The sequence below is a fragment of the Crocodylus siamensis genome, chromosome 4, assembly GCF_052110815.1.
Source record: "Crocodylus siamensis isolate JL-2025a chromosome 4, ASM5211081v1, whole genome shotgun sequence".
Classification (NCBI taxonomy): domain Eukaryota; kingdom Metazoa; phylum Chordata; order Crocodylia; family Crocodylidae; genus Crocodylus; species Crocodylus siamensis.
In genome coordinates, this window is record NC_143398.1 from 178,560,698 (window position 1) to 178,576,401 (window position 15,704).

Sequence of the window (15,704 nt, forward strand, 5' to 3'; positions counted from 1 at the left end):
TGTTATATTTATAACTCCAGAGGGGTCAGGTGATAATGGTTACTTGATACCGTTAGGGTCATATGGACTTCTGGATACAGCGACAGTGAGCTTTGACTAGTTACATATATACATATGTATGTAATCACAAGGTGGTAGCTGAGGTCAAATGTTCACAGTGCAGTCTTGTGTCAGCACCTCTGTGATTAAACTCCTGTTTTAATTCCAGACGGCAGCCTGGCAGGGGAACATACAAATTTAGTCTTTGAGGAAAATTTTTGTCATAATTTAAGATGAGTCAGCCCTGTAACTTCTGTTTTTCCCTGGGAAGCAAATAAGTCACGTGTAGTGCTTCTAGGACTTGTGAAAAAATATGCATTAAGTGTTTTAATCTGAGACTGATTCCCCCCCCGCCAACACTTGGTACAGTTTCTGTTGTACAAAAGACAGCCATTAGATGGGATGTGGTTATCATTCATTGATAAGACTATCCTGTTTACAATTTGGCAGTATCTTCAGAGATCTCTAAGCACTTGGCAAATATTAATGAATTCAGAACTTTACCGCACCTCTGTGATGGAAGGATTCTTATCCCTATCTTATGTCATAGGAAATGGAGAGAAGCCAGTCCTGCTGCCGTGCAAGTTAACGGCAAAACCCTCTTGGACTTCTTAGAGGGATCACCAAGGTCTGTGCCTTCACTAATGTCAAAGGGAATTTTGCATTGCAGACAGGATCAAGCCCTTTGTAATTTACTCAAGGTCATAGGAAAAGTCTGGCAAACACAAGAATAGAATACAGGTCTCCTGATTCCTGTGGCTCAGGGACAAGACTACCTCTTAATGGACAGGTTTTGTATAAACTGAAACTTTGTAATATCAGTGCCCTAGCGGCCCCACCTCACCCTGTTCTCTGAACTGATAACTAAACATCTCTGCTGGAGAAAATACTCTAAGAGCAAATGGTCTAAAGAAATGGGAAAGCATATGAAGCCAGGAAACAAGGTAGAAGTGGAAGGATCTCGGCTTTGTGATACAATTCTGTTGCAGTTTCCAGAGTAAGCAGGGTCAATCTTGGGAGAATGAGAGATTATGTGGGGGCACAGACAGAAGTTACGTTTGTCATATGATCAGCCTCTTGAAAACGCTTTATAGCCATGCCCTAACAGAAGTGCATGGCTGCAGAGTGCTTTAGAAGTCCCAATCACGTGACAAATTAACCCTCATTATATATGGGCTCAAATGAAGGTACTCCAAAGCAGAGCACTTTCATTAACTTGCGTCTAATTGGGCAACTGGGCTGATGTAGTCCAGCTTTGCCCCCAGTGCTATTTGCATGATGGGAGTGGGGGAGAAAGGAGGGGAGGAAGCTCAAGCTGGGGTTTGCCCAGCCTGTGCTGAAGTGGGGGTGGATGGATTGGAGCCCCCACCCGGAGATGGGAGTGCCCCCACCTCTAGTGAAGGCTGGGCAACTCCAGCCCAAGCTCCCTCCTGTACCCCCTGCCACGCGCCCGCCCCCCCCCCCCCCCACTGCTCCCATCTTGCAGGCAGTGCAGGAGCTGGGGGAGTGTGGGGTGGTGGCAGAGCTGGGGGAGAAGCTGCAAATACTCAGCTCCTGGCTAGTTCAGTTCCAAATTAGAGTTTGATCCCCCACACTCCCAACCCAACAGTGAATGTCTTTTGGGTTGGGAGGGTCAGTCTAACTCATGGGGCTTTCTGTGAAGTGTCATGAGTTAGCCCAGGGAGCTGCACATCTGTCAATGACCTGGGTAATGGTAGGAACTGGTTTCAGCATTTCTGTACAAGGTGTGTGTCACGGCTGTTTCCAATATATCAGTTATCCAGTTTCTCCACATTTTGTTAAGTTTTACTGCTTTACTTTCCTTTTACCTTCTTATTTCTCCATTGTACTGGTGTATGCAGGGACAGATCCAGAGGGGGTGCAGTGGCATGGCTGTACCCTCACTTTTCAAACTGGACTACCCTGTGGGAGCGTTCTGGGACTTTAAAAAAGCCCCCAAAGCAGATGACAATCCCTCCCATCCTTCTCCTCTGTGCTTAAAGGAACATCTCCTCCTCTCCTCTTCCCTCCCCTATTGTCTGCTCCAGCTGCGCTGCATGGGGGCTAGCCTCAGTTGGGATGGCAGTGGCAGTGTGTGGGGGATGGAGTCCTTCACCCTGTCTGATTCCCCCAGGAGCAGGTATAGGGAGGGGAACCCCTCAACCCATAGCCACTGCCACTGTTGTCTCTGCTGAGCTGCATGCAGCCAGCTGGAGTGGGCAGCAGTGGCTCTGAAGCTCCCCTCACCCTGAGAACAGAGGGGAAATCAGCAGTGGCAGGCAGGGAGGAGAAAAAGGGGGAGAGGAGGGAATGGCATGCATCTTGGAGCATGGAACAGAAGGGGAAGGGGGTTCTTACTTGCTTTGGGGACTTTAAATAAAGAGCACTGTGGGGTGAAAGGCTTGGTGTTGAGGGTGCAGTCACCCCTTCAGCACAGATTGCTGCTCCCACAACCCCTTTGCTAAATCCTGGATCTGTCCAAGAGAGGGAGAGCACATCACTATGGAAGTCACACTGAACTTCTACTGTATGGAGTCTAGAAATATCAGGCTGGATCCCAGATGCACGCTTGATCTAAAGAACCTCAGTCCTTTGAGGGAAGCATAGTCTTATGTTTGGATTCAGATCAGATTATTCTCAGTGCTTACAGACTGATGAATCCTCAGCTCCTTGATATTTTAGTTTTTCCTTTAGACTTTGAAAAAGGAGACTCTTTGTGAATTTTATATTGGCTTGTATCCATGTACACAAAGCTTTATATACATCTCTCTCCAATTTTCACATGACCTATAGCCTGGAGTTGCTCTGTCTGGTCTTGACCAAGCTTCTTTGTCTAAAGTGTTACTCTGCCTTGTGTTCTGCTTGATATAACATCACTCAGAGCCTTTTTAAAAGACAATTGTTTTTAAGCAATGGCAGGAAAACTTTCTGGAGGAGTGCAAGACAGCAATGAATGTGCAGTTTGTGCTTGGATTGGAATAAGTCTACGTGGTTCGTATTTTTGGAGTTTGCTATATTCCAGCAAATCAACTCATAGCAGTATTTTGTATTGCTGTAAAGGAAACCTGGTTTCGGCTCCTCATCTTTTATTGACCATACAATGAGCAACTGTGAATGCCATGAGCTCTCTGCTGTTGTAGAAAGAGTTTACCCTGCTTGTGTGGGATAAGCGGTCCAGGCAGATCAGTCCTACCCTGGTGTAAGTCTATGCAAGAGGACATATTGTAAATGGAAAGGAAGGGCTGTGTGTAACATGAGTGGGAAATGGAGGAAAAGTCTCAGAATCTAAATAGACCTTAAAAAGCTAGAGACAGTGGATTGCACTGATGAGAGCTACATTTGATCTTCCTTTTGTTATAAGTTTTGATTTGCATGCAATACACCACGCATTGTGGTCAGTGGAGGGACAAGTAATATCATTACAAGCATTGCTGACATGTCAGTTAAAAATAGTCACGACTGGCAGCATTTAAAAAATCCCTCAGTATTCATGAGTGGTGCATGTAACAGAGTCTGTCTCAATTACTTCACTCACGTGCCGGCTAAGGCAAGATTTTTTTTTTTTTCCACCAGTGAACGGCTGTGGCAAGGCTAGGAACAATAAACCATATTTTTTAGCTAATCTGTGGGCTTGATAAACAGGATTGAGTTACTGGTCTTGGACTGGTGTGGATTGGGCAGTTATATCCTGGGTGTCTGGGCTTCTGATAAAAAATAAATGAACAAACCTTGGGTCCATAGAAGTGTTGTGGTGGATAAACAGTTAATAAAGAAAGCTTATTAGATAGGTTGCTAAGAAAGGCAAGAGCATAATGCTTCCTAGCTTCCAGCTTTTTACTCAAATTGTCATGAGTTGTTAGAAGGGATGTACAATCTTAGTACCTGTGAGAGACCTGGGGCATTTCTACATAATCTTCTAGGTGCTCTTAAAACTACTGCTGAGAAGTGAGTCTGCTCTGCTTGCTCCCACACTGTGTGTGATGCATGCTGAAAAAATGTTGTATGGTGGTTGTTAGGGCAGTGCTGGCCCAGCACCACCCCCAGGAGTGTACTGGAGATTGAGATAATCTTTCCCAGGTTTTGGCCGGCAGTGCCCACAGGCAGGAGAGTAGGAGTGAATGAGCAGGCTGCTTTCTCAGTGATGGTTTGGAAATTGCTGCAGAAGCAGTATAGATGCTCATTGGTTTAAGGAAAGGAAACTGGATAAGGACACAGGAGAAATCCTAGCACCCGTGATGGCAATTAGAAGTTTAAAAGCTAGTATTTTACCCAGGTGGCTTGCTTCCTGACCCCTTGGATTTGCTTGTTTCTAGATTGCATAGCATGTCTTAGTTAACTCATCCCTGGGGACCTGGTGGAGAGAAATGGCATTTGACAGTCCTTTAGCTGGGTAGCTCCTTTTAGGATCAGGTGCTTCTGGGTTTCTTTTGTTTTCTGTAAATGGCATTTTATGCCTGAGGTTCTAGAAATGAATTTTAAAAGTTTATTAAAAAAAAATACTGGAAACAATCATGATCGGAACTCTGATGGATATTTCTTTTCCAGTCTCACTTAAAATATTATCTGCCTGTTACTGGCGCTAACACCTTTTTCATATGTAGACCTCTGAGGACTGTCTCATTATCCATTGAATAGGAAGTGGGCATAGAGAGGGAAAATGACTCGCCCAAGGTCATTCAGCAACTCAGTGGCAGAGGCGGAAAGAGAGCCCAGGTCTCCCAGGTCCTAGTGTGGTAGCCCAGCCACACTGTCTCATCTAACAGACCACAAATGGGGAGACACCATGATCTAGCAGACATCTTGCCTTACTCAACAGGGGAAATACCGTGACCACTAAGGCAGTTTTCCTAGGGACAGGGGATGACCACTTTTCTGGTATGGGGTAGTACTTGAGTGGAGGTAATGTATAGATAACCTCCCACTTCCATTTCCAGTGGGAAGATCTTGGCTTTACACCCACTTTATGGAACTGAGACACTCCTCTCTAGGTTGTTCTTGCAGCCATATGGCTGAGGGCAAGCAAAAAAACTCAGGGGCATCTGAACCCCAAGCCTATGGGCTTGGCCTGCACATAGGATGCCTGCCAAATGATTTGGAAATATCTGAAGCCCCAGGTGGGGGTGGAGGATGTTTGCTGGTAGTCAGGCCGCATGGGTTTTGAATGAATCATGGATTTGGAATTGATTTGGCTAATTTGGCTTGGAACACAAAAATTTTATTTGAAAAGAAAAAAAGAGACCGTAAATTGGCACACACCACGAGAAGGAAATATGGTCATATTGATAATGTCTACAGGGTAGACTTCAGCATAGTGTAGCACTAACCATAAATGAATTAGCTTGGGTACTGGAAGCTGTCTTGCTGCAACACTACAGAGCCCCATGTGTGCTAATTCTCCTTGCTTCTCTGCACTACACTGCAGCCTTTGGGGAAAATGTATCCTCTCTTTACTGTGTACTGCATTTTTAAAACTAGAAGAGTCTCTCCACCCTGCAGCCTGGAAATAATCATGAGGCAGTTGCTATTAATGTTCAGCTCAACAAGCAGCATAACTTCAGTGACAGTATGTCAGCAAGCTCTTAGGGTGTGTCTACGCTGCAGTCATAACAGACTGCAGTGCAGTGCAGGCACAACCAATTTAGCTTTAATTTTCTTGTGTTAGCCACTGACAACAACTTGGCTGCAGCATAACCATGACTGGTGCGGGATGATTTACCCTGTGCCTTGGCTGAGCTCTGTGCTGCCCCAGGTAGATGGATGCTAGTGTAAAGTCACTGCAGTGACTGCGCCATTCTCACTCGCAGACCTAATACTCTTTGGTTTTCATGATTTTATATGGAAAATATAATAGTTAATTTATTGTAGCTCAGTCAGAAATAACATCAGTGACGGTAAACTGTCATGCCCTGATCTTAGAGAACATGACATACTCTTGGTGATTTTTATACAAAATGCTCTCTGCAGTCACTGTACAGAGCAGGAACTTTTGTTAACAGAGGGCCAGATTGCGATAAGTGACTCATTGCTCACTCTGATGAAACCAATGAGACTAGTTGTGGTGGAAGAAACTTTCCCACCTGAATAGTCGGTCCCACTGTGATCTGAGTTTTGGTATTTTGGTCATTTTTCTTCCCTTGAGAGGCAGCATGACCTTTGAAAGGAGGCTTGCTCTCAGCTGCTGGTCTGTGGCCTGATGACAAGCTGTAGCTATCATGGGTGGGCTGCAAAGGTGGATACAGGGAGGTTTGGCCATCCCACTGCAAATGTTCCTGTGTTGTGCTGAGAGATGACGTGGCTCCTCATGCTGTTTTCTGAATGGGAAGTCACTTAGTACAGCTCTGAGGCAGAGCCAGTTAGCCTGGCTACAACACCATGCTAACACAGCTGTACTGCTGCTTGTTTCGGAGGTAGTAAGAAGAGAGCTGCATGGTGCTTCCTTTGCCCACATAGTGCCACACTAGGGTGGCTATACCAGCTCATACCCAGCATTGTGTGCATTACTTGATAGTTGTTAAGGTGGACCATGAGGTTAAAAATATGAGTACCTCTGACCTGGAGGATAGTGCACTGGATTGGGAGTCAGGAGACATGATTTCTAAGTCTAGATCTGCTATGGATCTTCTGGGTAACCTTCGGCAAGTCATTTGACCTTTCTCTCTGTGTTTTTCTCTGTATATAAAACAAGCATCATGATGCTGACCTCGGTATGTAAAGTGTTCTGAAATTTCTGTGATGAAAATCTCTAGGTAAGAAGCAGTGGTGGTATCAATTGATGCAAAGTAACAGTTTTGGGGGCTGATCCTGAATATACTTATACATATGATTATACACTGTATGCTGCTCAGTAGAGTTACTCACATGAGTAAAGTTACTCGCATCTACTTTTGCAGGATTAGGCCCATAAAGTTACAGCACACAAGTGTGCCTGCTCCATTAGCGGTAGCCTTGCAACCATTAATCTTTAATATGTTATAGTATTTTAACCTTCTTTCTGAATATGGATGTTTGCAGAGTACACCTCATTTAACAAAACATTAAGCATTTTGCTTCCTCAGATCAAGTGTATCTATTAATAATGACTTAAATTGTCTGAGCTGATTTCACATTATTAGGAAAACTCATTCCTGTCACATGAAAGAACAAATATGCCAAATTGAAATGACTAAGTTAAGAGCATGTTTACCAACATACTGCCCTTCAGCTGCTATATAACAACTTAGTTCATAATGCTATAAAGGCTCAACATTGTAACAATTAAGATTGTCATTCCCAAGGGCTCCAAAATCATACGGTTGGCTTAAAAATCATGGTATCTTAAAATGAATATTTTTGGGTGTTATCTTGTCCTTTTGGCTCATGTCTCCTTCTGATATTTGTCAGGTTTGAAAACTTTTCCTCACAACGAGGTGAACAAGGGTTCTTGTTAAAGTGAAATTTAAGATTGCTGTATTATTAAAAAAAAATCCAAGCCTCTGTATATCAGGGTGGGCACAAGAGTTGGTAACACTAAACATTTTTTGTCCAGCAATCGACTAGTAAGGAATTTAAAAATAAATAATGTAAAGCATGATTCACTCATTTACAAATATGTAAATACAGCACTGAACTGAGAAAAAGACACTTGGGCAGGGCTTATTCAGATTTTTAAAACAAGTTGTCTTTGAGCAAATATTGGATGCTAGTCATTAAATGAAATTTGAAGTTGTAAATGCAAACATTTAGTTTGATATATTTTAAGCTTTTTAAGGAGAAGAAATTATTTACAGCTTAACTTCTAGTGTTCTTTTTTGTGCAGTATTTTTCCCTAAGAGTGTGAGTTAAGTAAAAATCTGCATTTTCAAAGATCCAGATTCCTGCTTTTAGCAAACAACTTTGGGAACATGAAGTTGACACACAAGCCTGTCTTTTCTTTGCTCTTTCAATGAATTACATTTACTCTGCCATGTTTTTGACTGTGGTGTCCTAGTGAAAATGAATCTTCAAAGATCTACATCCCAGTTTTGTTTTTCTTGTTGTTCAGTCTTGTTGTGTTATTGTGAATAGAGGAAGACGAAATCTGTTGTTACAGAGCAGGGTTCCTTTTTCTGAGGCATCTGACTCCTAGAAACAGCTTGTTCCATCACAGCAATGCTGACATTCATAATTATTTTACTCATGGAACAGAAACATGGCATTTGACCTAGGTATCCAGTTAAACAGCTCAGATAGCCTATTGCAAGTATCTGATATGGTAATCTGTTCACAAGTTGAGACCAAGTACTAGCTACCAAAATTATCAGGAAATGGTTCTGAATAAGGATTAAATTGGAAAAAAGAAAACCCCAGCAATCTGTTTGCAGGCAATTTGGAGAAAGCAAAATGTATCCAATAAACATACTCATCTGCATTATTAACAAAAGCTTATACCTCAAGTAGAAGCTTAATGTTCTTGAACCCGATTCTGTGTTGTTATAGGTGGATACAGGAATTTGAAAAAAGGGGTGTGGGAGGTGGACAGACTGTGCCAGGGCAGCAACTGCTGCAGACTTCTTTGAGTCCCTGAAGCAGGTGAGACTCCCTTCCTCCATCACCCTACTCCTCCTGCCCCCCCCCCCCAACACAGATACCTCCCTTCCCATTCCCCATCTCCAGCGGGGCGGGACCAGAGTTGCCTTCAGGCATACGGAGGGGACATGCACCTGCTGCTGCCATTGTCCCCACCTGACATAGGGTCAGGGGGACCCCAGAGCTGCTCCTGCCCCACTCCAGCCACAGCTTCTGTGAGGGGCTGTGCGTCATGCTGAGCTCAGCCTAGGACAGTGGTGGCAGGAAGGTCCCTCATTCCAGGTGCTCCCACTCTGTGCCACGTCCCACTGGCTGTCTTGTGCTGGAAGGAGGACTGCTGGCTACTGCTACTTGTTCCCAGCCAAGCCCAGCACCCTGCACAGCTGCCCCCTGCAACTGGAGCCCCTGCCAACAGTGAAGGGCAGGGAGCAGGGACTCACCTACTATTGCCACTGAGCCCCAGCTGGATTGGGGCAGGAGTGGTCCTGAGTCAGTTGGTGGCAGTGGCAGCAGGGTGGATCCCCATCTTCCTCACCTGCTCACTATTTGGTCCCTCTGGGTGTCCCACACCAGCCTGGGGCTCCAGCCGTGCCTGAGACTTTGCAGGGACCCAGGCAATTGGGGCATGGGGAACTGGAGCTACCAACATATGATCTACACTGTGCAAGTGGGGGTGCATCTTTGCCATTGCACCCTCCTGAACCTGCCTTTGTTTGTTATCCTGCATCTGGTTCAGTTGCTTACGTTGGTGTAATGTGAGATTTTTAGAATAAACACCTGCCGTTCTAATATGGGAGCATTTGGGGGTGGGGGGAGAATTGGGGGTGGATCTGCAAATTATTTTGGTTAGTTGAGACCAGGAAGAACAACGTGGGTTTTCAAAATACCCTCATCCAGGTTAAGTGAATGGGCAGCCAGAAGGCAAATGCAGTTCAGTGTCAGTCCCTGCAAACTAATATACACTGGAGGGGGAAAATGTAAGCTCCTCACACGATAATGGTACAAACTTTGGAGGGGGATATGGATGTTGTAGTCAATGGTTTAATGATTTTTTTTTGTGACTAGATAAGTAGAGCTGGGGAAGAAAATTTGAGGGAAAGCTTTCTGTCAGAAAATCTCAATGTGACAAAAGTGACAAATTTTTCTGCCAGAACCTAACGAGATGTGTCAGAATTTCATAAGAAATTATCAGTGTCAATAATGACAAAATGTTTTGTTCCAACAAAATGTACCTATAAACCTGTTGTTATAGACTTTAAATCATTTTGATTCAATAGAAAATTCCCTTCAAGCTCTAATAGTAGTGTAGCTGTTTCCCCTGCAGCCTTCTAAACTTTGTTTCAGGAAGGCAGAAAAATTAAAGCATTTTGTGTAATTATAAACAAAGAAGTTCAAAGGTTTGTTTGCTACTTCATCTCCTTAATGCCTACATATAAATTTCACCTGAATTGAATACTGCCTTATAAAAAAATCAAATTTCTGTTTAGTAGATGTTGCAACTCTTCCTATTATTGTATCCCTGTGTGCTGTTATAAAATGGTAAAGTGAGTAATGATGTGTGAAGCTATGGCAAATTGACCTCATGCCACGTAGCTTGTGAAATTCCATTGCTTACGGTAGAAGTTTGCTAATTAGCACACGCCATAACATGGTCTCTCACAGCAGTTTCTCCTTCACTCCTCAGCAACAGCTCAGTACAGTAGCGAAGTCTCATGTTACCAAGACTTCATTATTTTCATAAATTACACTAGAGAATGCTTACTAGTACACCATGGAGCATTATAAATAATTAAACTTCATTTGTCAAAGTCAATGCATAACATATAGTATGATGCATTATCCTGTCTCTACTAAACTATGTGTTCTCCTCATTGCTAATCCATGAAATTTTGTAACCTGCCATGGGGCTTTCAGTCATCAGTGTGAAATAACAAGATTTTACTTTTTTGCTTAAAGATGTGGGATGACAGAGAGAAATGATTGTCAAACTTTGAACCCAGTTGACTTCAAATTTGAGAAGAGTAGGACTTGAATTCCTCCACATTACCACCACCCAGTCTTCTTCCTCTGGGTACCCCAATATATGTTCCTAAGTGCAATGTATTTGTTAATTTATCTTTACAGCTATAGAAGGTTCACGAAACCTTTGAAAACCAGGTGCTAGGAAACTGTCTACATGCACAAAAGCTGCCTATGGCAGAGCTGAAAATTAAACCTACATTTCCTGAGTCTTAGGTCAGTCCATTAGCCATAAGCCCATCCTTTTAGGCTGTGCATCTTTAGCTACCCTCTTTGTAACTTATCTTAATGCAAAGTCCAAAGACTAATTTAATGCCAGGTATTTAGGTAGTGGCCTTTCCACATCCTTATTTACAGAACTAGTGTAAATCATTAATTCTGCCAGACCCCTGACAATACTTGCTTCTGCTTCTCTTCTCCCTAGTTGCTCCTGTGGTGCTTCCCTCCTGTGTCTAATGCTGAATGGGAAACACAAAGAGAACTTTAAAAGATTGTTTTCTAGGCTAAGTTCTTTCCACCTGGCTAGTCCACCTACTGTTCTTTCCTTCTTGTGACTCTCCCTTGTTTTAAAGCATTTCATATAATTTTTTGTTCAAAGCAGAAGATATAAGAGAATAATATGCTCCTGCATAGCTTAGACAATAGCAGGACAACATTCTTTTTGTATCCAGAAAAAGAACCCATCCTTTTGCTCTCTTTTATGAAGAATTTTTATTAAGGTTGCAGAGCCTTACATCTGTAGCAGCTGCAGTGTAGACAGAAATCCAGAAGGCTTGGAGGCTGTCTTGAGAGCTATAGAAACCCCCTACCAAGCTCAGGCCTCATCTCCATTTCCTGCCTTCCTCTGAGAAATGGGTACAAACCACTGTTGACATCTAATCTATCTGTTGTACTTACTGTTCATACAGGCTGCATATACACATGCCTTTACTGCAGAGTAGACTAATTAGCTGCAGAGGAAAGTGTCTATACATGTGATGCTATTAGGTGGCAGTAAACTAACTAACATTGTCAGGGACACGACTATATTATAGCAGAGTAATTAACTGCAATTAAATGCACATGTAGACGCTGACTGTGGGTATAAATTGTACCCGGTCAGCCCAAGCAGCAGGGGGTCTCCTACCTGCCACCTAGCCACTGCACTTGCACCACCCTCATACCCCAGTTGGCCCTTCTGCTGCTCGACGCTACCACCCAGAGCCTGGGCCAGAGCAGGGCAGGAGCAGCTCTGGGATAAACTGCTCAGGAATTTATTGCTACAAATTAATTGCACGTGTAGATGCACCCACAGAGTTGTAACAATTCCTCTTGCACATTGTATACATAAATATAATACAATATAATTTAAATACAGTATAATTTCTGGTTGCTTTACTTTTTAAAAATGAAGCAGTATTTGAAGTCTGGTATAAAGGCTTTCTTTTAAAAGTCCAGTTCAAAGTCCAACAAAGAGTTGAACAATAAGTACTTTGGGGGTTGGTGGTGACCATTTCAGTACTATATGAAATCCTCCTGGTTTGAAAACATAGCTATAAAGGAAGTGAAGTAACCCTAAGCTGTTTAGGGGAGGAATTTGGGGATCAGCAACATGAAGCCAGAGAAACAAAAGAGGCACATTAATGTGGGACTGATCAAAGAGCTGAGTGCAAGGATTGCAACCAAAAAAAAATAGCTTCATGCCCAGAGTGTGGGTTAGTGAGGTCCATTCAGTTCTTGGCTTTGTTTTTAAAGACTCTGGTTCAAATTTTGTTTTACTGGCAGAGGAAGAAATCAGTGGTAAACCTTACAAATGTTATCTGCTTGGAAATCATTCTAACACATGGTAGGACTGAGAAATGTTCCTTAAAATGCAACCCCCCCCAAATTTTCTCTTTGATTCTGACCTAGTTGCTGCATGTAGGGGGGAGCCAGCATTACTGCATAATGTCTGGTTGCTTTAAACATGATGAACAAGCATACCATAGAATCCAGTAAAGATGGTGTGATTAACTTAGCTTGAAGTTTGATTCTTTTTTTTTTTTTTTTTTGGTGCACCAGTTTGTAGCTTGGCAAACCTGCTGGAATAACTCTAATTCACTGGAAAACAAGACTTCATCTATCAGACATCTTTCCTGTCATGAATGCTAGTTTTTCCCATAATTAAAAAGAAATTGACATTCTATGATAGGCATATCTCTCTCCTCATTTTTTGTAACAGGAAACATCACAGTTACCTACTAGCACCAAAGGATGCAGCTGAGCTGAAGATTCCTTCATCCAGTCATCGTTCGATAGTTCTATCGTGGCATTCACATGCTTAACTTCGGTACAAATCAAATCCGTCACTGTCTTCTCATTCCCGGTTGCCATAGCAGACTTCAATTTTTTTACCAAATCTGAATTGAGTGGGTGATCAGGAATACAGTCAAAGCTGGACTTTTTCAATACTTTGCTTGTAGGAAACATTTTAATATAGGGTACAAAGTCAGAGAGTTCTAAATTAGTATTGTGTGTGTGTGTGTGCGCGTGCGTGTGTCTGCTATTAAAAGAACATGCTCAGATTACACCAGTGGGGAATTAAAAGCAGAGAAACAGCCAGATAGAACGGAGCCACTGAAAAGAACCATGCACAATAAACCATCTTTTGAAAAGTAGAGGTGGTTTTTGTTAACTTTGTATTTATACAATAAGTATAGCAGGGGGAAATATTGAGAGAGGCCCTTCCAGAGGGCTTGCACAGGAAAAGCTGTTGCATTCAAAACCTGTCACATGGAACAACTCCCACCTCCCCCCCGCTACTCCGGTGCTTAAAAAATAGTTTGCTTAGATGAGAGGTTTCAAAATTTTTGCCAAACAGGAGAGAAGCCTATTGATTTTTTTTTTCACTTGAGAAATCAATTCCCATTCAGCAAATGGTCTGTCTTGCTGTACCTGTCCAGTTTGACCAGAACTTTGTTTTAATTTACAGTTTTCTTCTTGTCTGTTGAGAAGACAACAATTATCCTAAGAAAAGGATACAAGTAAAACAAGGCCATACTTGAGAAAAGGGTCTACTAATTTAAGCATTCCATCACATATTGGGTGTATTTGAATTGTAGGGTTGATCTAAAGGGGTGTTTTGGGGAGAGGGGATAGAAGTTCCACATGCCTTTGTACCATGTTTTGGGCAAATATGGAAAAATGCTTGTCTAGATGGCAAGAATTTTCATTAGTGAGGTGACTTTGTGACTTAGTAGTATACTTTGACTTTAGCAAGTCTTTTGATGCAGTCTCCCACAACATTCTCTCAGGCAAGCTAAGGAAGTACAGGTTGAATGAATGGACTGTAAGGTGGATAGAAAACTGGCTGGAGCATTGGACTCGGAAGGTAGTAGTCAATGACTCAATGTCTAGTTGGCAGCCAGTATCAAATGGAGTGCCTCGGAGGTTGGTCCTGGAGCCAATTTTGTTCACTATCTTCATCCATGATGTGCAAGATAGCATAGAGTGCACCCTCAGCAAGTTTGCAGAGGATGCCAAGCTGGGGGAGTAGCAGATGTTCTAGAGGGTAGGGCTAGGATTCAGGGAGACCTAAACAAATTGCAGGACTGCAACAAAAGAAATCTCATGAAGTTCAATAATGACAAGTGCAAAGTCCTGGACTTAGCATGGAATAATCCTATGCACCAGTACAGGCTGGAGGCTGACTGGCTAGGCAGCAACTCTGCAGAAAAGGATCTGGGGGTTACAGTGGGCAACAAACTGAGTTTAAGCCAACAGTGTGCCCTTGTTGCCAAAAAGGCGAACAGCATACTGGGCTGCATTGCTAGGAGTGTTGCCAGCAGACTGAGGGAAGTGATTTTTTCCCCCCTCTATTCAGCAGTGGTGAGGCCACATTTGGAGTACTGCATCCAGCTTTTGGCCCCCTAGTACAGAAAGGATGTGAACAAATTGGAGAGAGTCCAGCGGAGGACAACAAAAATGACTAGGGAGCTGGGGCCCATGACTTAGGAGGAGAGATTGAGGGAACTGGGCTTATTTAGTTTGGAGAAGAGAAGACTCAGAGGGTGTTTAATAGCAGGCTTCAACTACCTGAAGGGTGGTTACAAAGAAGATGGAGTTAGACTGTTTTCAGTGGTGACAGATGACCGAACAAGGAGCAATGTTCTCAAGTTGCAGCAAGGGAAGTTTAGTTTAGATATTAGGAAAAAACTTTCTCACTAGAAAGGTAATAAAGCACTGGAACAGGTTACCCAGCAAGGTTGTAGAGTCTGGTCCAGTTCCATTGATACTGTAGTGAACTGGCTAAGCAGATAACTAACATTCCCTGTTCCTCTCTTCCTTCCTCGCACCTCCTACTTTCCACCTCAACCAATCAAGGAAGGGGAAAAGTTCTTCTAGGAAAATCTCTGATGCAGAAAATGCCCTCTCTCTGGGAGAAGGCAAGACTAGTTGATTGCAGGTACAAGCAGGGAAGAAATCTGGGACTGGCAAGGTTAGCAACTTGTCTTAGGCCTGTACAGAAATTGTTGGTGAGCAGCAGTAAGTGGCCGAAAGCCTGCAGCCAGAAAGGCAGGGAGGGAACTCTTGGGCATAGCCTGTTCAGATTCCCAGAGGGATGGGAGTCTGCAGAGGTCTGTTATAGACAAAATGCCTTTGGAGCAGGTGGGGGTGCTATTCCAGCATCTCCTCTAAATGAATGCTGGCACCCTATTCCGCCCCCCGCCTTCCTTCCCCGGTTATGCTAATGTATCTTGGTGGTGACTGGGGAAGTAGCCCTATAACCTAATACCATTGAGATTGGAATGCTTCATTATTGGGAGCAGCATAAAAATGGTTGCTGTAGCACTAGAGGGGATAGCCAGAGGGGGCTCTGTGAAATGTAGTGAACAGACCCTGGCCATTTGATGGCCATTTCCTTTCCCTGCATGGCCACACACCTAAGGAAGAAGCACCTCGGGAAGTACCCTCCACTGCAGAGTGGCAGATGGTCATCTCCAGAACAAGGGCTGCTCATAACACAGCAGTACCAGTTCCTCCAGTCCGGCTGGAGAACAAGTACAAGGCCCTGGCAACTCTGGAGGAGAAGGAAGGAGAGGAGGCAACTCCACACTCACCATGATCTGAGCAGGCCAAAGGAG

General features: G+C 43.4%; 1 protein-coding gene across 1 annotated transcript in view; it reads right to left on the bottom strand.

The window, feature by feature from the left end:
• ASB18 (ankyrin repeat and SOCS box containing 18) overlaps positions 1–13,082 on the bottom strand; it is a 52,397-nt gene extending 39,315 nt beyond the window's left edge. The window contains exon 1 of the mRNA XM_090041234.1: positions 12,819–13,082. Within this exon, the coding sequence (XP_089897360.1) occupies positions 12,819–13,050 (232 nt within the window). The 5' untranslated portion in view covers positions 13,051–13,082. The remainder of the gene's footprint in view (positions 1–12,818) is intronic.
• Between the last annotated feature and the right edge of the window lie 2,622 nt (positions 13,083–15,704).